General features: G+C 38.3%; 1 protein-coding gene across 1 annotated transcript in view; it reads left to right on the forward strand.

The window, feature by feature from the left end:
• DNAJC5B (DnaJ heat shock protein family (Hsp40) member C5 beta) overlaps positions 1-15,112 on the forward strand; it is an 81,486-nt gene extending 66,374 nt beyond the window's left edge. The window contains exon 6 of the mRNA XM_025394637.1: positions 14,529-15,112. Within this exon, the coding sequence (XP_025250422.1) occupies positions 14,529-14,623 (95 nt within the window). The 3' untranslated portion in view covers positions 14,624-15,112. The remainder of the gene's footprint in view (positions 1-14,528) is intronic.
• The last annotated feature ends 8,748 nt before the right edge of the window (positions 15,113-23,860 follow it).

Below are 23,860 nucleotides of genomic sequence, written 5' to 3' on the forward strand. Positions count from 1 at the left end.
CAAAAAAAAAAAAAAAAAAGGTCATATTTCTATGGACCTATTCCTGTATTCTCTAGTCCATCCCATTGATCTATGTGTAGGAATCTACCTAAAGTCATTTCTACACTCGTAGGGCTAACAATAATTAACTACACACAGAGTTGCTGCAAACCACAAAAACATATCCCACTAAATTCAACTGAAACCTATCCCTAACTCTTTATCCCCTTAATCAAATCCCCAAAATGTCTACAGTTCTTCTGTTGCCACTCATCAGACAGAGAAATGTGATCTCATCAATTCCACACTGTCTTGCTATCTTGCAGCTTTAAAGTAAGCCTTAAAATCAGGTAGTGTGATTCTTCCAACTTTATTTTTTTTTTCAAAAATTGTTTTGGCTCTTCTAGTATCTTTGCTTTGCATATAAATTTTAGAATCAAGTTGTATCTACAGAAAAATCCTGCTGGGATTTTTATTGAAATTGCATTAAATTTGTAGATCAGCTTGGAAAGAATTGACATCTTTACTATGTTGAATATCTATCACACAGTATGTATCTCTACTTACCCAGGTCTCATTTGATTTCTTTCATGAACATTTTGTAGCTTTCAGCATACAAAGCTAGTATGTCTTGTTAAATGAGTACGTAAGTATTTCATTTTGGAGAGAGCTATTGTAAGTGGCGTTGGTTTTAATTTTGTTTGCAGTTGTTCTGTGTTGCCTTTGTATCCCATGTCTTTGCTAAACTCATTTAACAGTTTGGATTTTTGTGAGTGTGTAAATTCCTTGGGATTTTCTATGCAGACAATTATATCATCTACAAATAGAAACAGTTTTATTTCTTCCATTCGCATCCTTATTCCATTTGTTTCTTTTTCTTGCCTTGTTGCACTAAGATTTCTACCACTTAGTTTGCTGCTGTGCTGTTATTGTCTCAAAATTATAAATTTTTGAATAAGGTACCTCACATTTTCATTTTGAACTGGGTTTGGCAAGTTATATAGCCACTACTGAGGATATTTCCTCGTGTGGACTATAAATCGGGATTTCAAGTTTGATGACTTTTGCCAACAGAATTTTTCTTCGAAGGAACTATTAGCTAACTTTACATTTACATTTTAAAATCTACATTATATAAGGATGTTTAAAAGAACAGAGGAGCCAATCCTCACTGGCAAGGAAAAAGACAAAATGCCTCCAGAGCATAATACTCTGGTTTTAGGGAAGGAGAAAACAAATTAAGATGAGACAAGGTGGGATGGGGAAGACTAAGTGGAGCCAGGGCTTTATATTAATTACCCATCTAAATGCTATGTTACAGATTATTATACTGTACTTGGAGATTTGACCAGCATATGAAGATTACCACAGGAAATTAATTTTTCATACATGAGCACTGATTTTAAGGAAATATGGTTAGCAGTTCTTTCTTCTATTATTCTCCCCATCTTTTATCCAGAAATGTCAAGATGCAAAGTATCGTAAAACTACTATGGGGCAATCTTTACTCCAGAATAAAAGTAATAGCTACTTAACACTTTGTCTTCTTCTATCTTACTGTATAACAAATAAGAGAAAGGAACAGGGGTTAACTAGGGAAATACATTTATGATTTGAATTCAGTTACTGTAGCAGTCTGTTTTCACACTATTATAAAGATACAACCAGAGAATGGGTAATTTATAAGCAAAAGAGGTTTAATTGACTCACAGTTCTACATGGCTGAGGAGGCCTCAGGAAACTTACAATCATGGCAGAAAGTGAAGGAGAAGCAAGCACCTTCTTCACAAGGCAGCAGGTGAGAGAGAGAGAGTGAGTAAAGGGGAAGTGCCACACTTTTAAACCTTCAGATCTCATGAGAACTCACTCACTATCGTGAGAACAGGATGAGGGACACCAGCCCCATAATCCAGTCACCTCCCACCAGGTCCCTCCCTTGACACATGAAAGTTAAAATTTGAGATAAAATTTGATAGGGACACAGAGCCAAACCATATCATTCTGCCCCTGCCCCCTCCAAAATCTCATGTCCTTTTCACATTTCAAAACAAATCATGCCTTCCCAACAGTCCCCCAAAGTCTTAACTCATTCCAGCATTAACTCAAAAGTCCAAGTCCAAAGTCTCATCTGAGACAAGGCAAGTCCCTTCTACCTATGAGCCTGTAAAAGCAAAAGCAAGTTAGTTACTTCCAAGATACAATGGAGGTACAGGCATTGGGTAAATGTTCCGAATCCAAATGGGAGAAACTGGTCAAAACAAAGGGACCACAGGCCCCAGACAAGTCTGAAACCTGGCTGGGCAGTCGTTAAATCTTAAAGCTCCAAAATCTCCTTTGATTTTATGTCTCATATCCAGGGCATGGTGATGCAAGAGGTGGGCTCCCACAGCCTTGGGCAGCTCTGTCCCTGTGGCTTTGCAGGGCTCTGAAGGGTACAGCCCTTGCAGCTACTTTTCCTAGCTGGCATTGAGTACCTGTGGCTTTTCCAGGCTCTTGGTGCAAGCTATTGATGGATCTACCTTTCTGGGGTCTGGAGGATGGTGGCCTTCTTCTCACAGCTCCACTAGGCAGTGCCCCAGTGGGGACTGTGTGTTGGGGCTCCAAACCCATATTTCCCTTCTGCATTGCCCTAGCAGAGGCTCTCCATGAGGGCTTTACCCCTGCAGCAGACTTCTGCCTTGACATCCAGGCATTTCCATACATCCTCTGAAATCTAGGCAGAGGATCTCAAAGTTCAACTCTTGTGTTCTGCACACCAGCAGGCCCAATACCACGTAGAAGCCACCAAGGTTTGAGGCACCCTCTGAAGAGTACCTTGGCCCCTTTCAGCCTTATCTGGAGCTGGAGTGGCTGGGATGCAGGGCATCAAGTCTTGAAGCTGCACAGAGCAGTGGGGCCCTAGACCTGGCCCAAGGAGCCATTTTTTTTTCTCCTAGGCCTCCAGGCTTGTGATTGGAGGGCCTTCTGTGAAGGTCTGTACATGCCCTGGAGACAGTTTCCCCATAATCTTGGCTATTAACACTCAGTTTCTCGTTACTTATGTAAATTTCTGCAGCAGGCTTGAATTCCTCCCCAGAAAATGGATTTTTCTTTTCTATCATATAGTCAGGCTGCAAATTTTCCAAACCTTATGCTCTGCTTGCCTTTTAAACATAAATTCCAATTTCAAACCATCTCTTTGTGAACACGTATAACTGGCTTTCAGAATCAGCCAGATCACCTCTTGAATGCTTTGCTGCTTAGACATTTCTTCCACCAGATACCCTAAATCATCTCTCTCAAGTTCAAAGTTCCACAGATCTCTAGGACAGGGGCAAAATGCTGTCAGTCTCTTTGCTAAAGCATAGCATGAGTGACCTTTGCTTCAGTTTCCAACAAGTTCCTCATCTCTGTCTGAGGGCTTCATTGTCCATATCACTATCAGCATTTTGGTCAAAACCATTCAACAAGTATCTAGAAAGTTCCAAACTTTCCCACATCTTCCTGTCTTCTTCTGAGCCCTCCAAACTGTTCCAACCTCTGCCTGTTACCCAATCCCAAAGTCACTTCCATATTTTCAGGTTGTCTGTATAGCAGTACCCCACTCTGCCTGTACCAATTTTCTGTATTAGTCTGTTATAAAAATACCACTCTGCTATAAAAATACCACCTGAGACTGGGTAATTTATAAACAAAAGAGGTTTAATGGACCTCGCAGTTCTGCATGGCTGGGGAGGCCTCAGGAAATTTACAATCATGGAGGAAGGTGAAGGAGAAGCAAACACCTTCTTCACAAGGTGACAGGAGAGAGAGGAGTGAGTGAAAGGGAAGTGTCACACTTTTAACCCAATCAGATCTTGTGATAACTCACTGTCATGAGAACAGCTTGGGGGAAACCATCTCCATGATCCAGTCACCTCCCTCGACACATAAGGATTCCTACTCAAAATGAGATTTGTGTGGTAACACAGAGCCAAACCATATCAGTGACCAAACACTACAAATTTCACTTTTAAGTACATGTTATAGGACATTATAACTATTTCTTAATTTATGAAAATCCAAATTTGAAATATCAAATCCTTTTTTAATTGTTGACTTATAAAAAGTATTAGAAATATTTCTCACCTGCCTTAAGAGAGTTTTAACAATTCTAATTATGTATCTAAGACTTTGTCTTGTGTATTTGTTATTGTGTGCATATTCAAACATGCCTACTCCTTGACTCTAGCTGAAGTCTAAGATACCTTTTGATGATATAAAATTGTACCAAACTCTGTTCAATAGTGGTGTTACAATGTGGGATTTGGTAGCAAAGGGGATAGATTTGTTTGGGTTTTTATGTCCCTTTAAACTATATCAGAAAGTATAATCCAGCTTCTACCTTTAAGAAATAAATGGGGGAAAGTTCAAACAGTGGCATCTTCAGTATTCACTGGCAACTACAGAACTTATAAGTGGATTCCTATGTCTTTCTTAAAATAGAAATATACTCCCAATATACTCCCAAAATGGGACCCCAGGAACACAGAGGCATTCTGTTGTTCTTATGAATCAATCAAGATCAAATGGAAGATAGATAGTGTCTTGGGGGAACCCTTCCCCAGTATTGTTGTCTTTGAAAATTTGAAACCTTAAAGGTAAAAGGTAATAGGTACCAACTTATTTCCCTTACTTTCATATGCTCACAAATTAGGAGTTCTACTTTGTGAAATTTTGGGTGGTATGTTTAAAAAAAGCTCACTTAGACCCTATACTCCTCTAGCAGCTGAAAGCCACAATGAAATAGAATTCCACTATGAGGGCCTTACAGACCATCTTGAGAGAGAGCCTTATTTCGTGGGACAATGTATCTGTATGTAGTATATGTGCTTGCATGCGTGTGTGTATGTGTGTGTGTGTGTGACAGAGAGAGAGAGAGAGAAGGTATGGAGCAAGAGCCCAAATTGGAACCAGTTACCTCTGAACACCCTGACAAAGCAAACCCACAATATAAGAGCTAAATTCAGTTTGATTTTTCCAAGTTGAAGGCAGTGGAACGACCTCCAACCAAAATTTCCAGCTAAACCCTAAATAAACAAAACAAAACAAAACAAAAACCCTAAACAAAACAAAACAAAAAACTGTGGAGTCATGATTGCCCCAATTTTTTTTAAAGGAGGGAGACTAAAAGAAAAAGAGTTTTATACTATTGACCTTGGATCTAAAAATGTGAGATTCAGTTCATAGAAAAATCTGTTGACTGTTTAACTGTTCTTGCCACTCACCTGGATAAAACCCAAATACATTCACAACCACAAAACCACTGAGATGAAGAGGCCATATGGCTTGTAATTAGACTCTCACTCTTGGCCAAGATATTGAGACATTTATTACATTTGCTATTTAGTATTCATCACATCTTACTGCCCAGGGAAAAGGCACCAAGGAAGAGATTAAATTCATCCTTCCCCTTTTTGCCACTCCCCACATATCATGCTTCTTCCTACCCCTTTCCCTCAATCAAAAGGAATCAATTTCTAGAAATAATGCATGGAAAACAATGCTTGCAAGTCAAGAGTGCTGTGCTTCTTCTTTATACGGAAACAGCAAGAAAGTACCATCAAGGTCTTAGGCCAGAGCAGTAGGACAGGTTTGTCAGCTCTGAATGCTCCCCTAAAAAGCAGCTCAAAGTGAACCCAAGCTTTCTTTGATTTTTGGCCATTAAGGTTCAGTGAGCAAACTTACTGGTCAGGTTTATTGAGATAGTCTTCGGACAGCAAACATTTACTGATCACTTAGTATTTGCCTGATGCTATACCAGGGGCTAGAGAAAGTAAAGACATAGTTCCTGGTACTTTGGACCTTACAAACTAGCAAGGGAGATGGGGAGACAAATATTAAATAAATAATCACACAAAGAACTAGTTAATTTACAGGTACATAAGCCTGCCAAAGAAGAAGTACAGGGGCTGTGAAAGTGAGCACTTGGGGCCTCACCTGCATGCAGGTTGAGGACACTTTCCCAGGAAGTGACATTTAAAGCAGAAGGCTTTAAGAAGGAGGAGGAGTTGAGGGGTAGGGGACTCTGGGGATGGTGCACTGTAGAAGGGACCAATCTTAGTGCAAGCAAAGAACTATCACAGCCTCTCCCCATATTCTTATGGATAAGATGGTGAATGGTGCTTTGCATGCCAGGCAAGGCAGGTAGAGTCATATTGGGCTGTTCTATTGAATAGTTTTATCAGGTAATCGAATGAAGCAGAAGTTGTGCAATGACTATTTTTGCAAAGAAACCCAAACTGAGATATGCTTACACAAAGGTTCAAACCATCAAAATGAAACGTGATAAGTGGAAGTAGCTGGAATCCCCAACAGTTTGCTAGAAAAGTGCAAGAGTGGTAGGATTACCTAGGGAAGGGGGAAAAGGACTTGAGAGACTCCATGGAGAAAAATGCAAAAATATAGAGGGGAGGTAAAATATTATTCCGCCATAAAAAGCAATGAGGTAGTGATACATGTGGCTGCTACAATGTGGATGAACCTGGGAAGATCATGCTAGACGGAAGAAGTCAAACACAAAAGGACAAACATTGTACGATTCAATTTATATTAAATATTCAGAATAGGTAAATCCAAAGAGGCAGAAAGTAGATTGGTGGTTGCCAGGGCCTGTGGCGCGGGACAAATAGGGAGCAACTGTTTAATGGGGACTGGGTTTCCTTTTGGGGAGATAAAAATGTTTTGCAATTAGACAAAGTGTGAGTCATACATTAGCTGTATGTGTACTCAATGCCACTGAAGTGTTCATTTTAAAGTGGTTGGTTTTAAGTTATGTGAATCTCATTTCAATCTTAAAAATATATAGTAGGGGAGAGGGTAGACCAAGATTTGACTAGAGAAAGAAACTGAACACCCTTCCTTCAGAAAAGGAGAATCCTTTGTTCTCTGCAAATTCATGCAGCACAGCGAGTGGAGGATATCACAGGCCTAAGGAAGGCATTAAAATTCCTGAAAAGGGACAGCAAAAAGGTGACTCAGCCTTTTACGCCAGCTAACCTTTTACGCCAGCTAACTTGAGGGCAGTCCACCCCAGGGACTAAGACAGACGGCTGTGGAGTCAGACAATCCTGGCTCAGGCCTCAGCTCCCTAGTTACTGGTTGAGGTTCTGGGGATAATTTACCTAACTCCTTTATCTGTTATTGTTTTTCTCAAATATTAAATAGATACAAATAAATATGACCTGGGTTTCTACCTCAGAAAAAGAATGTTACCATCACCTTTAGAGCTCCTTGTTTGCTCTTCAGACATAATGATCTTAAATCATGTGTGACCAGTTCTTACTATTCTTTTTAGTATTACAACTTTATTTATAATCCTAATGGCATACTGCTTGGTTTTCCCTATTTTTGAACTTCAAGTGAATAGATTTACATGCAATAATTATCTTTCTTCAACTTTCTTTATTTTTACTGTGTAATATTTCTTTTTTAAAAAAATAGTTTCAACTTTTATTTTAGATTCAGGGGTACATGTGCAGGGTTGTTACATGGTATATTGTGTGACGCTGAAGTGTGGGGTACAGATCCCATCACCCAGGTAGTGAGCATAGTACCCAATAGTTAGTTTTTTAACCCATGCCCCCTTCTCCCCTCCCCACTCTAGCAGCCCGCAGTGTCTGTTATTCCCATTTTATGTCTATGTATGCTCCATTCAGCGTTGTCCTTCTGAGATTCATTCACATTATGGCTGTCATTCATGTATTTTCACTGTTGTATAATATTTTGGGTGGCCATCCCATAATTCACTTATCCATTCTACTGCTAATGGACATTTGAGTACCGTCCACTTTTTGACATTACAAACGGTGCTGTTATGAATGTTCTTGCATGTATTTTCTGGTGCATGAATGCTAGAGTTTTTCTCGGTATATGTATACAGAGGATGTAATTTTTTAGTCAAAGCATACACACTTATATAACTCATTAGGTAACACTGAGCAGTTCTGCAAAATCATTGCACTAATTTACATTCCCACTAACAGTTAACGAGAGTTCCTGTTGCCCTACACCCTTGCCTACATTTGACATCCCCAGATGGTAAATGTGTGACAATCTTATAGGTGGGAAACGGTGTGCCATTGTGGTTCTAGTTTTTATCTCCTTGATTAAAGTTGACATCTTTTCATATGTTCATTGTTCATTGGGGTTTCCCCTTCTATGAAATGCCCATTCAGATCTTTTGCAGGTTTTAAGATTGTATCATCTGCCTTTTCCTTACTGATTTTTAAAATATTCTGGATATTGATTCTTCATTGATTATGTTTATTTAGAACATATTCTCCCAGTTTGTGACTTGGTGTTTTACTCTTTATGGCATCTTTTGATGAATCAAAGTTATTGATTTTAATGTTGAAAAGTGAAAAGTCTTTGCCTTTATGTTTAGTGATTTTTGTGTTTTGATTAAGAATTCCTGTACTAACTCAAACATATATTCTCTGATATAGATTTTCAAAGTTTTATAGTTTTGCCTTTTCACATATACGAGTTTAATCACCTGGAATTGATTTTTTACATGTGGTATGATGTGGGACTCCAATTTCATTTTTTTCCCAGATAGAAAACAAATTGCTTCAGCACACTGATTTCTAATTTTGGTTTTGATAAACATTAAGTTTCAATAGATATATGGAGCAGTTTCTGGGCTTTCTGTTCTAGTCCATTGGTGATTTTGTTTATTTTATGCAATACCAAGCCCACTTATAATAATCCCTAATATCTGTTTAAGCAAGTCCTTCTCCCTTGTACTTTAGGAGAGTCACATATCCTTAGTATTTTGCTTTCTTATATAAATCTCAAAATCAGGTTTTTGTCAAGTTCTTTAACAAGAATTCCCTAAGCAAAACTTTTTAGGATCTTGGTTAGAATTACAGTGAATCTACAGATCCACAGGTACAATTGACACCTTTAAGAATTTGAGTCTTTTAATAAGTGACATGGTATATTTCACCATTTATTGGCTTTCACTAAGGATGTATTTTCCATATCTTTAGTTATATTTATTTTTGAATACTTTACCATTTTTCTTACTATCAATCAATTATATATGTATTTTTCTACTTGCTTTTTGGCATATAGAAATGTACTTTTAAAAACATTGATTTTTGAATCCAAGAAACTAGCTAAACTCTCTTGCTAATTTTAATTATTTACCTGTAGATTCTTTAGGGTTTCTACATAACTGTTTGTCTCATCTGTGAGTACTGACAGTTTCGATTCTTCCTTTCCATCTCTTATCATTTTTTCTTTATTTTTTAAACCATACCAAGTATGTGAACCCAGTTTTTTCTCTTGCCTTTCTGTGTTTGCCAAGACTACTAGTAAAATGTTGAAGAGAAGGTACTTTCAGGGTTGCATCATAATTAGTAAGTTTGCTATAGGTTTTTGATCGGGTTAAGAGAATTGTCTTCGATTCATATTTTGTTAGAACTTCATATTTGATTGCGGATTAAAATTTTATCAAATATTTTTTCTTCATCATTTGAGATGGTCCTGAGTTTTCTCCTTTGATCTGTTAATGTGATGAATTATATGAATTGGTTTTCCAATATTAAAGCAACCTTCTACTCCTTAGATAATTAAACTCAGTGTAGTCTTCATGTATTAACTATTTTATTATTTGGTGAAATGAGCTGTCAATATTTTGTTTGAGATGTTTGTGACAATGTTAATGAGTGAGAGTGGTCTATAATTTCCCTTCCTCAAACTTTCCCTACTGTATTTTGCATCGAGATTATGCCTCATGAAATAAATTGCAAAGTATTCCTTTGTTTTTTACTTCTCTTGGAGAGTTTGTGTAATACTAGGATTCTTTCTACAGGATTTTGAAGACCTTTCTGGGCTAGCGTGTAACTTTGCAAATTTTAAACTATTGATTTAATTTATTTAATGTTTATAGACCAGTTAGATTTCCCTTCTTTTTTATTTACAAAAAGAAAAAATGGTTTCTTCAAGATTTCCTCTTATCCTTTACACATCTATAGTATCTGCATGATTATTCTATTTTTTATTCTTTACATTGGTCATTTCTGCTTTCTCTCTGTTTTTTTTTTAACCATTCTCACCAGATGTCTTACAATCTTATCAGTCTTCTCAAATAAACAACTTTTGGTTTTGTTGATTGGTTCTACTTAATTTCTTTCTTCCTTATTTCTCAGTTTATTTTGTTCATTTTCTAACTTCCTTTTATGCTTCTTAATTTTCGGCCCCTCCTCTGTTCTTACATTAAAAATTTAAGACTATAAATTTTAAATTTTCCTATAAGTTATACTTCAGTTTCACACACACACACACATACACACACACACACTCACACACACACACACACACACACACAGACGTTCTTATATTGTTCTCATCATCTGAATTCTAAATATTTTCTGATTTCTATTATGATTTTTTTTCTTTAATCTGTAAGCTAGGCCTATGTATATCTTAATTTTCAATCTTGGGATTTCGAGGTTACTTGTTGTTTGTATCTAACTTGACTGCTCTGTGATCAGAAAATGTCAACACTATGATACCAGTGCTTTGAAATGTCTTAGGATTTGCTGTACAGCCTGGAACTTAGCCAATTTTTATAAATGTTCCACATTGCTTCAAAACAACACATTCTGCATTTGTTAGGTTCATTGTTCCATATATGTCTATTGCATAAAGCTAATTTATTGTATATATTAGTTTGCTAAGGCAGCCATAACAAACTACTACAGACTGGGGCTTTAAACAACAGAAATTTATTCTCTCAAAGTTCTGGAGGTCAGAAGTCAGAGATCAAGGTAGCAGGGTTGGTTTCTTCTGAGACCCCTCTTCTTGTTTGGTAGCTGTTCATCTCCCTGTGATTTCACATGGTGTTTCCTCGGTGTCCAAATCTCTTCTTATAAGGACACCAGTCCTATTGGATTAGGGCCCACTCTAGTGACCTCCTTCTAATTTAATTACCTCTTTAAAGACCCTATCTCCAAATATGATCACATTGTAAGGTACTAGGAATTAGGACTTCAACATACGAATTTTGGGGGAGACACAATTCAGTCCACGACATAGTCCTTTTCAAATTCTATGTAAGATTTCCTTCCTTGATTTCATGAGTTAGGTGCTGAAAGCAGTCAAATTTTCCACTGTGATGATGAAGTCTTCTGTTCCTCTATAAAGTTCTCTTGATTTTTGATTTATGATTTTGATTTTGAGGTTATGTTATTAGTGTATATAAGTTTAGAATATTTACAGCTACTTGGTGAACTAAACATTTTATTATTATGGAGTTACTTCTAGCTCCAGAAATGCTTTTGCCTTATATTTTATTTTGTCTGTTAAAATATACTTACATTAGCTTTCTTCCCATCAGTGTTTGTGTGGTAAATATGCTTTCATCATTTTACTCTCTACTTTTATCCTTATTTTTTAATGCGGCTTGGGTTTTTAAAATTCGGTCTGACACTATTTTTCTTTTAAATAGAGTATTATATCCATTGGTATTTATTACCATCAATATAATGTACTTTGATCTTTTTCTATTACCCTACTTTTTGTGAGAGACAATATAGAAATAGTCTTAAAGGGAACAGACCTCTGAGAAACACTGCCTTGGGTTGAATATCAGCTCTATTACTTCCTACCCATGTAAAGTTGGCCTAGTTACACAGTCTGTGCCCCCCTTTTCTCATTTGTAAAATGGTTATAATAACAACCCTACCTCATAGCATCATTATAACTTTGAGTGAGTTAATATACATAAAGTGCTAAGAACACTGCTGGATACAAAATAAGATATATACATATACCTAATTTTTGGTAATTTTTTATCATTTTATTTATCACTTTAAGTTGACATGTTTTTCTATTTCTTTTTTTTTTTTCTTTTAAATTGTCAGAGTGTCTTTTCTTATTTAATTTCCTTCTGTCCTCTGATTTGGAAATTATATTCTCTTTTCTGTTCTTTTGGAATTACCCTGAAAATTTATCAAACATACTTAATTTGTCAAAATTTAAAGCCAATTCTTATCTTTACCCTCCTCTTGAACAATACGAGAATTTTGTAACACTTTAACCCTGATCAACCTCTTTCTGACTTATACATTACTTTCATATTTTAGATTTTTCTCAATTTTAAGCCTCATACATTTTTATTACTGTTTTATATTCAATAATTATTTGGTTTTACTGACATATTTACTGTTTTTAAAAATTTTTTTACACCTCAATTATTTCATCTGATAACTGTTTCTGCCTGAATTATATCTTTTAAATTGAGTGTGCAGTTAGAAAAATTTGTTTTTTACTGTCTGAAAATATCTTTATCATGCTCTTTTAAAAAAGAAATGTAACTTATTAAGAGAGTTTGTCAATAAATATAGATTGATGTCTTCTTTCAGTATATTGGAGACATAGTTTCATAGTTTTTTTAGCTCCACAGTTTTATTTCCATATTTGCTATTGACAAGTAAGATTGCTTTTAAAATCCCTGTCTTTTTTTTTTCAGACGGAGTTTCGCTCTTGTTGCCCAGGCTAGAGTGCAGTGGCACAATCTTGACTCACTGCAACCACTGCCTCCCAGGTTCAAGTGATTCTCCTGCATCAGCCTCCCGAGTAGCTGGGATTACAGGCGCCTGCTGTCATGCCTGGCTAATTTTTTTTTTTTTTTTTTTTTTGTATTTTTTGTAGAGATAGGGTTTCACTACATTAGCCAGGCTGGTTTCAAAGTCCTGACCTTAGGTAATCTGCCTGCATTGGCCTCCCCAAGTGCTGGGAATGGCGTGAGGCACCGCACCCAGCCCAAAATCCTTGTCTTTTGTTCTTCAATGTGACTAAGATGTTTTAAAGATGGGTTTCTCTCTCTCTCTTTTTTTTTTTAGACAGAGTATCACTCTGTCACCAGGCTGGAGTGCAGCGGCACAATCTCAGCTCACTGCAACCTCTGCCTCCCAAGTTCAAGTGATTCTCCTTGCCTCAGCCTCCTGAGTAGCTGGGACTACAGGTGTGCGCCACCACACCCAGCTAATTTTTGGATTTTTAGTACAGATGGAGTTTCACCATGTTAGCCAGGAAGGTCATCTCCTGACCTCATGATCTGACTGCTTCAGCCTCCAAAAGTGCTGGGATTACAACAGTGAACCACTGTGCTCTTTAATTTATCCTGGCAGGTTCTATGGATTGGTGTATTTCATCAATTCTAGAATAGTCTCAGCCATCAAATCTTCAAATATTGTGTCTCCTTTTTTTAATTTCTTTCTGAAAGTTATGTTAGATATGTTAGACCTTACAATTCTTTCCATCATGTCCTTTAACCTCTTTTATATTTTCTCTTTGTCTCTGTTAAATTTTAGATAATCTCTTCCAATCTGTTTTCTACTTCACTAATTCTTTCTTTACCTGTTAAGCCAATTCATGAAGGTTTTTTCCATGTTTTAATCTCCAGAAATTCTCTTTTAAATTTTAAGATCTATTATTTTATTTAATTTAATTACTTTTAAAATGTAATTATTTTGTATTCTGTATCTGATAAATGCAGTTCTTGAAGTCTTTCTGGGTCTGATTTGGCCTTCTGCTGTTTATACTGGATCTTAGTATGCATTGTTTCTATATGTAATCACTGTCTCTCTCTCTGTCTCTCTCTCTCTGTCTCTCCCTCTCTCATTCTCTCTCTCCCTCTTTGTCTCACACACACACACATCTATATCTCTACCTCTAATTGTTTTTACTATGAGCTCATGTTTCTTGCAATTTTCTGATGATATTTTGAGGCCTAGGTTGGAGGTGAGGTCATTCATTTTTGCTAAGTGCCTGAGAGCACATCTTGCACTGGACCTCTTTAAACTAAATTATCATCTTGAGGTTTCTTAGAACACAGAGGTTTTGAAAACTTGGTCGGCCAACTTGTGTATTCATTGGCTTGCCATTAAACATTTTTAGGGCAGCTCTCTCAACTTAGCACCCAAATTAAAGGCTAACAAATCTCTCTGTAGATTTAGGAGTAGATTTAGTGATTTTAGAGACAGCATAACCATTTTGGGCACTAGCTTTATCTGAGGAGATTTCTATTAGACTCTCCCTCTAAGCAAACTCCCAGTTTTGACTGCTGTCCCAAGAAGGGCCAGTCATCCAATTGTACACTACTTAATGCCAGGCTGCATCTTTCATATAAACTATACCTTCCCTGTAGATATACATTGTAGTCTATATGAAAGGTGCCCTTTGATAATGTTCAGTTTCCAATCTTCACCACTATATGTGATGGTTCTATCTGTATCCCCACAAGATGGTGAAAACTAAAGTTCAAGTTCACCAGGTTCAGCAAGTGACAGCTGGGTTTGGTGCTTTGGTTTTATAATTCCATAACTGACAAAACTTGAATAAAGAGTAAAGACAGTGCCTCCTCCTTTTTGAAGTCCTTAAAATGGTAGATATATTGATATCTTATTAATTGAGTTGATTTGCCAGTCATCATTTCAACAAAAATACCTATCACTTGCTTCATTAAAAGAACTGTAACATGATGAAAGTGTTTATTGCTTTGCTTTGTTTATTTTTAGATGTGGACTTTCCAGTTTTTCTCCAGCCTACAAATGCAAATGAGAAAACACAGCTAATCAAAGAAGGATCTCGAAGTTATTGCACAGACTCTTGATATTGAGCTCTCTGAGAGTCCACAGTCCCTCCTCTCAGTTCAGTCTTGTTTCCAGATGGTCGTAGGGGAGCGTGTGGGGCATAAAGTGCTGTGAACTTTTCCATCTTGGTATTTTATTTTTGGGTTAGGAAAACATGATTGCTATATAATTTTCTCAGTTTGCAGACTTTCTCTCTGAGTAGAATTTCTTATGAAACACATTCAATTTGGGTGAATAAAGGCCTGAAGAGTTATTTTATGCTCCTTGCCTGATGTAGGACAGTGGAATTGTACAGCCTTTATGAACCTGCCCTTTATGTGAGGCAGATCTGATTCCTAACTGACCAAAGTAATATTCCAGAACAGAAGCCACTTTTCTTCCATGTAGCACAATATTCATATCTACCACAAACATCATCATCAAAATATATGAGAACCTATAAAGAGTTTTTGGGTGTGGAGCCTCTTCCATGTCAATATTCAATAAAGTTATAGAAATGTTTCAAGAGCCAGAAAAGGATGATTGGATTTCTTAAAAATCACATTTTTAAGGTATATTTTTGGAACATTAAAAATTGGCATTTACTGAAAACTGGCAAGTAAAACCAGGAAGAAACAGGTTTTGTGTGTACTTTTAGATCGGCTTAAAAACAAAACAAAACAAAACTTCAACCTGGTTATATGTTGTAAGTGAACCAGAAAATCATTCTGAGACTGAACCAGCCCCATCAGTATGTTGATCATTTTCTAGTAAAATAATTTTTGTATAACTGGCTCAGATTAGCCAAACTAAGGAAAAACAAAACAAAACAAAACAAAACAAACAAACAAAAAAAAACACATGAAGGGATAGAACTCTAAACTCTAGAGCCTAAATTTACACCAAAACGCATATCACCTCATTTTTGTTAAAATTATTTGCCTTGACAGAAATTGCTCGGCTCTGTACATGTTACACAATTTAAGCCCAGAGGTCATCTCTGCATCTGCTTGTTTGATTCTTACATTTATTATGTGGTAGAAACCATGTGCTATTTCTAAAATACTACGGCAGAAAAAGTGTTTGTTTTTCTAGGTCTTTCTTACTTCTTTACATAATATTGCATTTTCAAGATCTTGTTATGTTTTTATATAATATTGTATAAAATGCCTTCATCTTTTTTCTTGTTTCTTATCCCCCTCCCCACAAAATTATAGTCAATTGCTGCTAAATATATATTGTAAGTGAGAATTAGTGTTATAGCTCTGACAGTTCTGACGTCATTAAAATTCTGCTCTAACTCTTTAGTTACTGAATTTTTTTTTCTATGTAATCAAGTAGACAGAGCCTTGGTTTGAAAGTTAAGAAACCTGGTTCTAATCTAAGCTTTCATTAACTAGCCTTGTGACCAAGTGAGATGAAAATAACATGGCTAATCTCTCTATGGCTCTGTTTTCATATCTGCCCTGACCACCTTCCAAGTTGCTGGATGACCAGATAAAATGGCTAAAGTGAAAGAAATCTGAAAAGTCAAATGTTCAACAAATGTAAGATGGTTTTAAATGAATTTGTATATGTTGACACACACAGACAAATGTACTGTGACTCGATGCATATAAACTCTCTCACCCAACAAGACCCATAGAGACACCCAGTATTAACAGCTCCAGTAACCAGCAAGTGCTTGGAAAGCTGTACTCAACAAACAAATGCTATTTTCTGTTTGGAGGAAACAATAGGATAAATAGCCCAATCTGCGGATAATTTGAGCCATTCCATTTCCTTCCTGTGGTCTTTTTAAGCAAAATGGTCAGGTCTATTTTGAAAAGCAACTTACAAATTACAAAGCTCACCTTCTCTTTCTTGCTCAAACCTCATTTTCCTTTCTCACATGGAATTTTTTGCTTCCACTCCTAGTTCCCCCAGGAAGCTGGTCCAAGAGTGGTTAAGATGAGAACAGGACATGGATCAGAATCAGAATTAGATGGTAGAATCAAATTGCTAGAGGGGTTCTGGCCAATGTTCCTCACAAAGGGCTAGTTTCTGGTTACAATGATGTGTGACAAATGCAAGCACTTGAATGCCTATGAATGAGGGAATGAATTCTGCAGAATGCTCCTTCAGCTACAGAGATACAAGAATCCACTCTTCATTAGAGGAGGAGCTGCTGAAGTATATTGTGGGGGTCAACAGAAGGGCTATCCAGAAGCACTGGCAGTCATTCTGAACTCACAAGCATCTTAGCAGGGAAGCTTCAAGGCAAGAAGAGAAATGCTGAGCGTGAGCCTCATCGGTGGACACACAGAGTTCATTGAACGGTCCGTGTCAACAGCTCACCACCTATCCTGGGCACTGGGCTACTGGAATGGGAGACTTCTTAAAAAGTTCAATGAGTCATCCATTTATTTTTTTGCTGTCTTACATTAGAACATAATAAAAAACTTACATGTGCATTTTTCTTTACCCAAACACACACACACACACACATATCAATTCTTTTAGAATAAGTGACATTCTATATCTAGAATGAAAAAACTGTCTATACATGAATTTTTTTTTTTTTTTTTTTTTTTTGAGACAGAGTCTCACTGCAATCTCTGCCTCCTGGGCTCAAGTAATTCTTGTGCCTCAGTCTCTCGAGTAGCTGGGACTACAGTCACGTGCCATCACGCCCAGCTACATTGTATTTTTAGTATTTTTAGTAGAGACGGGGTTTCACCATGTTGGCCAGGCTGATCTCAAACTCCTGACCTCAGGTGATCTGCCCGCCTCAGCCTCCCAAAGTGTTGGGATTACAGGTGTGAGCCACCACGCCCAGCTACATTGATTAATTTATTAGCATAATAGTTTTATATGAAATGCCTTCATTTCGATAACATTTTTATTGTATTCAACATGGAAATTATTTTTTTAATCAATGTGTAACATACTAGAAAATTAAATATTTAGCTACCAAAACTTGAAAGATACCTGTTATTCTGAGTCAAAGAGTAAAGTTTTAACAAAATTAAATGAGTCACTTTCCTACTCATATTCTGCATTTCTTAGCTCTTTTACCTCTTCCTTTCTCATCCCATCCCCCAAAATAGAGGATTTGAAAGTGTTGGCCTTAGTCTCACAGGTGCATTTACTTGTATTTGAGAAAGCTGATTTATTCGTTCATAAATTAGAAATAAAATTTCTAAGAGAATAATAACCAAGAGTCATAATGCGTAGTATCTGACACTGCCCTAAGAGCTTTATATTGATTCATTTAATACAACAACCTGTGAGAGAAGTACTGTCACCATCATCATCTGTGGTTTTTTAGACTATGTGACTAGAACATGGAAAAGATAAGTAACTTGGCTAACAGGGTTCAAAATGACTTTATACAATGTAATTACATGAATAATGAGAATCAAGTGTATCTTCACTGGAATTCCCCAGAATAGTTCCCTTTCTGACCTAGAAACATCATCTCTGTGGTTTCTCACAAATATCCTTCTTGGAGATGGTGCATATTTAGAGAAAACCATGGATAAGTCAATAAGCCTGAGTCTAGCCCTGCATCCCTAATCTGGATGGTCATTCTAAAGACATTGTTTAATCTTTCCGGGTAGAGCTTCCTTATCTGTAGAATGGTTTCCTTGACTGAAAGGAAAAACTTGAAAGCTCTTTAGTGCACATATGTCTAAGAATAATTTTTCTAGTAAACAATGGCTTTTTTTTTTTTTTTTTTTTTCACATTTCACGGAGTCTTGACACACCTCCTTGGAGCATCGCTGTTAACAAATTTAAGGGATTTGACCTTTGGATTTAGAGGTGAGAAGAGAATACCCTATAATAGATGGAACACTTTGCTACTCCCAGAATGTCCGTTTTCTGACTGTACTGGCATCAGAACCTGCCTTTCAACCTCCTTCCTCCCAGAGTAGCAGCCAGCAGCCCAATCTCCCTAACCCAAGTGTCTGTCTGAGGACAGAGAGACCAAGCAGTGCCACAGAAAGGAGACCTGGCTGTGACTCAGGAGGCCTGAGATCTCACATGCCACTTCTCCTCTCTGTTACCTTGGATAAGTCATTTCACATCTTTGGGCCTCAGTTTCTTCATTCTTAAGCAATTTTATTAGAGAATATCTTTAATTAGATGACAATTATGGGACACTCTGACCCATACATGTAAAAATAACTTACATATGGTTAAACAAAAATGTGCAAAAGCAAATTTCTTCACCATCCCCATATAGTTTGTTAGGGCTGTCATAACAAAATATCACAGACTGGATGGCTTTTAAAAACAGAAATTTATTTTATCACAGTTCTAGAGACTAGAAGTCTAAGCTCAAGGTATTGGCAGGTTTGGTTTCTTCTCAGACTCCATGGCTTGTAGATGGCCATCTTCTCCCTGCATCTTCTTGTGGCCATCTCTCTGTGCATGCATGTGCCTGCTGTCTCTGTGCTCTGTTCTCCTCGTCTTGTAAGGACACCAGTTGTATTGGATCAGGACTTATCCTAATGACCTTGTTTTTGCTTAATTACCTCTTTAAAGGCCTTATCTCCAAATACAGTCACACTCTGAAGTACTAGGAGTTAGGTCTTCAACAAATAAATTGGGGTGGGGAGGGAAGTCAGCCTAACAACATCCATGCCATCAATTTCTCAAAATTGTGCCATATTTCAGTTTGCTTAATATTTGAACCACATGTTTTATAAAGACTTTTTTTTTTTTTTTAGAAATCCCTGAGTATCTTTGTTCTGTCTTTTTGAGAAAAGTGACATGTGCCTTTATCATATCTCTAAGGTCTCCCAGGTCCTTAATCACACTACTATTGTAAAGAATCTGCTTCTTTTTGAAAAATAATCTTCCCAGAGCCCTCTTTTTTCTTCCCCTTAATTTGTCCTGATTGCTATCTTTGCCAGCTGCATCACTGTCAACCTGAGATTTTATTTTCATTGAGTTCCTGGGTTGGTTTCCTTTTTTCTTAAATCCTGTGTACTCCTCCTTCTTGGATTCTTGCTTTGCTTTGCTGAAGTACATCCGTGGCATACACAGAGACATGCTGCTAGACATGCTGTTCTTTCCTTTCAAAAAAGAATTCACTACCCAGCTGCAAGGAGGATGGTTAACTAGTAGCCACCACGTGTTAACTCCTCTAGCCGAGGTTCTAAGCCTCTGGCCAATGACTGAGCAAGGTGGTGATGCTAGGGCCCCACCATTTCTGCCCAACTTGAGACTCTTCTAAAAAGAAATCTTTGCTCTGGAGCCACCAAGAGGGTTGGCAGAAACTTTGTCGGGTCTGCATCATTGTCTAATGACTACCTCTACCCAATCCTGTGTCCTCCCCTTTTCCATTCACAGATGTTACTCCCCTGTAAAATGTTGTGCTCTAATTCTGTTTGAGCTTCAGCTTCCTGGAGAAGCCATCCAGTATAACATCCTCAAATAATATTTACTTACTTTTTATTTGTTTCAGAAAGGAATCATAGATTTAAACTTTATGAGACCTTGCAAGTGTGAACTATTTGTCCTCATATGTGATTACTACTTCGATCGGTATACAATTCTAGGCTTAAAATTATTTCTCTGCAGAACTTTGAAGGCCATGCTCCACTGTCTTCTAACATCCAGTAATGATGATGATAAGTCTGATGATAATCCAATTCTTATTCCTTTGTAGCTAGCCTAGTTCTTGTTTAGATTTTTTGTTTTGTTTTGTTTTTCTCCATCTTTGAAAGTTATAGGGTTTCATCTTTATCCTCAATGCTTTTGAATGTCACTAGGCTGTGTCCAGGCATAGTTGTTTTTCATTCATCCTAACTTGCATGATCCTTTCCATCTGAGGACCAATGTCTTTCTTTTATTCTTTCCCCTGCATTGTCTCTGTTTGCTCTTTCTGGAGCTCATATTAGATACTCTTTATGTCTTCAGGATCTATCTTTTCTTTCTTTTTTTGGGGGGGCGGTGTGTGTGTGTGTGTGTGTGCACACGTGCGTGTATGTATGAAACTGGATCTCACGCTGTCCCAGGAGCGGGAGTGCAATGGTGCAATCAATCATAGCTCACCGCAGCTTTGAACTCCTGGGCTCAAGAGATCCTCCTGCCTCAGCCTCCCAAGTAGCTGGGACTACAGGTGCACACCACTATGTCTAGCTAATTTTCGTATCTTTTGTAGAGATGGGGGTCTTGCGTTGTTGCCCAGGCTTGCTTAAACTCTTGGCTTCAAGCAATCCTCCCGCCCCGGGCTCCCAAAATACTGGAATTACAGAGGTGAGCCACCGTATCCAATGTCATGTTTTTATTTTTTGCTTTCCACATATTTTCCATTCTGTCTTCTATATCTTCATAGTTGATCTTTAGCCATGACCAATATGTTACTTTTCACCTTAACAATCATACTTTTATATTCAGGAACTCTCTTCTTCCCTAATTGCTCCTGTTAATATCACTGTATTCTGGTTTTCATTGCTGTAACACTCTCTTGGATGTCCCTGAGGATATCCCTAACTACTTTTTTGTTAAATAGTTCTGTTCTATTCCTTGCATTATCTCTGTTTTCTCCTCAGTCATTTATTTAACTTGTTCATCTTGGACTTTCTTTTTTAAGTTGTTATTTCCTCCCAAATGTCTGGTAAACACAATATGACGGAATACATTGATATCTGTAAAAATGACTGTGTCCTGAGGACAATCAGGCTTTGCATTTATGGTGCATGGGTGGGAACAGCCATGCTGGCCTAAGATCCCCCAACCTGACAAGTCAAGGAAGAACTTGCTCTAAGAGTTGGGTGGGGTGGCCTTCCTGTTCCCTCCATCTCTATTAGGCTCTACTCTGCCCTACTCCCTAGCCCTATACCACTCTACAGACTCTAGACTGGCAAATCTACTCTGCTTAAGCCATTCTCCAGTGGGATCTCCCTGGCAAAAAATTCAGCAGCAGCTGCACAATGTTGTGGGCGGCTGACCTCTGTGCTGCTCTCTCTGTGCCTGGAGTCTCTTATGAGCTCCATGGGGAGAATGGTTTTGTCTCTGCTAGCTTGCAGAATGTGCATTTGAAGCTGTGCTTTTCTCCATTATAATCTCATTTGATTTTCACCTTCCAGAAGTTATTTAAAATGTCTATTTGTTAATTATACCTACTGTAGTTTTCCATGTTGCAATAGATTTTTTTTTCTTTTGTGTATTTTTATCATCTTTTCAATGTACTCCTGGGGAGGAAGGGGTGTAGTTGTATGCGCCCAACCTTCATACATGTAATCCTGATCCCTGGACACAGTGGGTGAGCACCTAAGTGAGGCCAAGAATAACGGAGAGTTTTGCAGTCAGGCCAGAGAAAGAGAAGTGACTCTCTGTGTGATAGACCATGAAGAATAAAGCTCCAGAACTTTTAGGGTGGGGGACAGCACCATGTTTCCAACTGTGTGCGCTAGAGAGGAGCTGAGAAGCACTGACAGAGAAACTTTTAAGGAGGCCTAGTGACATTTCATCCTTGGTTTCTTGGGGACACCCTTGTATCATTATAATAAATGTCTTGCTTATACTAGCTCTTGTGAATTTCTGTCACTTACAAGTAAGAAGGCCAAAAATTATGCATGTTTGGCCTCCCTGAAACCTGTTACTCAAGTAAGGTTGGCCGTTGGGGAAAAGGGCTTGGCTAGGTATGGTAGCTTGCGCCTTAATCCCAGCACTTTGGGAGGCCAAGGCCGGAAAATCACTTGAAGTCAAGAGTTCAAGACCAGCCTGGGCAAAAAAGCTAGAGCCAGGTGAGGTGGTGCATGCCTGTAATCCCAGGAGGCTGAGGCAGGAGAATCACTTGAGCTCAGAAGTTTGAGGCTGCAGTGAGCTATGATTGCATCACTGCACCCCAATCTGGGTAACAAAGCAAGACTCTGTTTCTAAAAAATAATGATAAAAATAATTTAATAAACACCCTGCTTGCCACTCTTGTAAAATAAGGAGAAAGTAGGACTAAAAGGAGGCTCTTTTCTCTTAGCCTAATTTACATGGTTCTGTCCATGAACTTGAGCCAGAGGGGTACAACTCACCTCCCCCACCTCTCAGAGGTCATTTTCTCAAACTCTCAGAAACGCTGTATAACTTTAAAGATACATCAGCTTGTTACATGCAAAAATGGAAAAATGTTCACCAGGAAACAAAAATAATCTCCTCATGTTTGTGCAGCCTTAAGGAAGCCGCTTTCCCACTTAAAAATCCAGCCCTTTCCTTTTCTCTAGCTTCCTATTTTCTCTTTCCTAATTTTACGTTTTATTAAAGCTTTTACTTTTGGGAACTACTATCTTACAGGGGAGATTTAAGGAACAATTCCAATCTCCCTTCCACAAATATTACTATAATAACATTAACACAGAAACTCAGTTTGCCCAAACCAACATGATGCCTTCTTGGTTAAAAGACCCCTAAGGGCAAAATCCAGGTCGTTGGATGGTTTTTATGCTATGCTAAAAACTGAGTGGGAATATGGCGGCAAACCTTTAACAATTTATAAACGCTATGACCGTACAAAAATAGGCCGACAAAGCAGGATTATAGGCCTATTTGAGATTGAATAACTTTGTTAAAATTAAACATAAAATAGGAACCAGATCAAAAAGACATTTTATGTAATCTTAATCTTCTTCCCTCTCTTCGCTTAGCCGGGGGTTGGTGAGGGGACTTTCTCTAGGAACTTAATGACTCTGATGTCTTAAAGTACATGCGGTGGAACCAGCTCTGTCTACACAACCGCGGGCTTCAGTGGCGTCTTCCTAACCCGGCTTGCCGGCCGGGGGCGTCCCGAGAGCCTCGGGGCCTTCCCTTCACCCCGCGGAAGTTGGACGGGCGGCGCTGGTAAGGCCTCCCGGGCTTAAAGTGCAACGGACACTGCAGAAATCCAAACTGGTGGCATTCGCAGTTTGGGGACGCTAGAGGAAGTAATGATTTCTGGTTTGTTAACCTCAGGTGACAAAAATGCCGAGCCAGGCGGGAGCTGGACCTACCATCTTCTGCTGCGTGGTCAGACACGTTATCCATTGCGCCACTGGTCTACCACGCAACTCCTCCACTGGCCGTTGAATTACTGCGTGTTGAGAACACACTCGGCAACCACTTTAAAGGGCAACGCAGGCTGGTAAAGGAAAAGTACGATAAGCGAGGGCGGTAGAGTCGCAGGGTCTCGGCACCGCGAGCCCCAGACACCTGGGTTGAGGGCCTTTACCCGGTCAATCAGTCTAGCGAGCCAGAGCGCGCTGTCTTTCTGCGCACGCGTGGAGCACACAGGCCGGCTCTCTGGCGCTGCGCTC

The sequence above is a fragment of the Theropithecus gelada genome, chromosome 8, assembly GCF_003255815.1.
Source record: "Theropithecus gelada isolate Dixy chromosome 8, Tgel_1.0, whole genome shotgun sequence".
In the NCBI taxonomy this organism is placed as follows: Eukaryota; Metazoa; Chordata; class Mammalia; order Primates; family Cercopithecidae; genus Theropithecus; species Theropithecus gelada.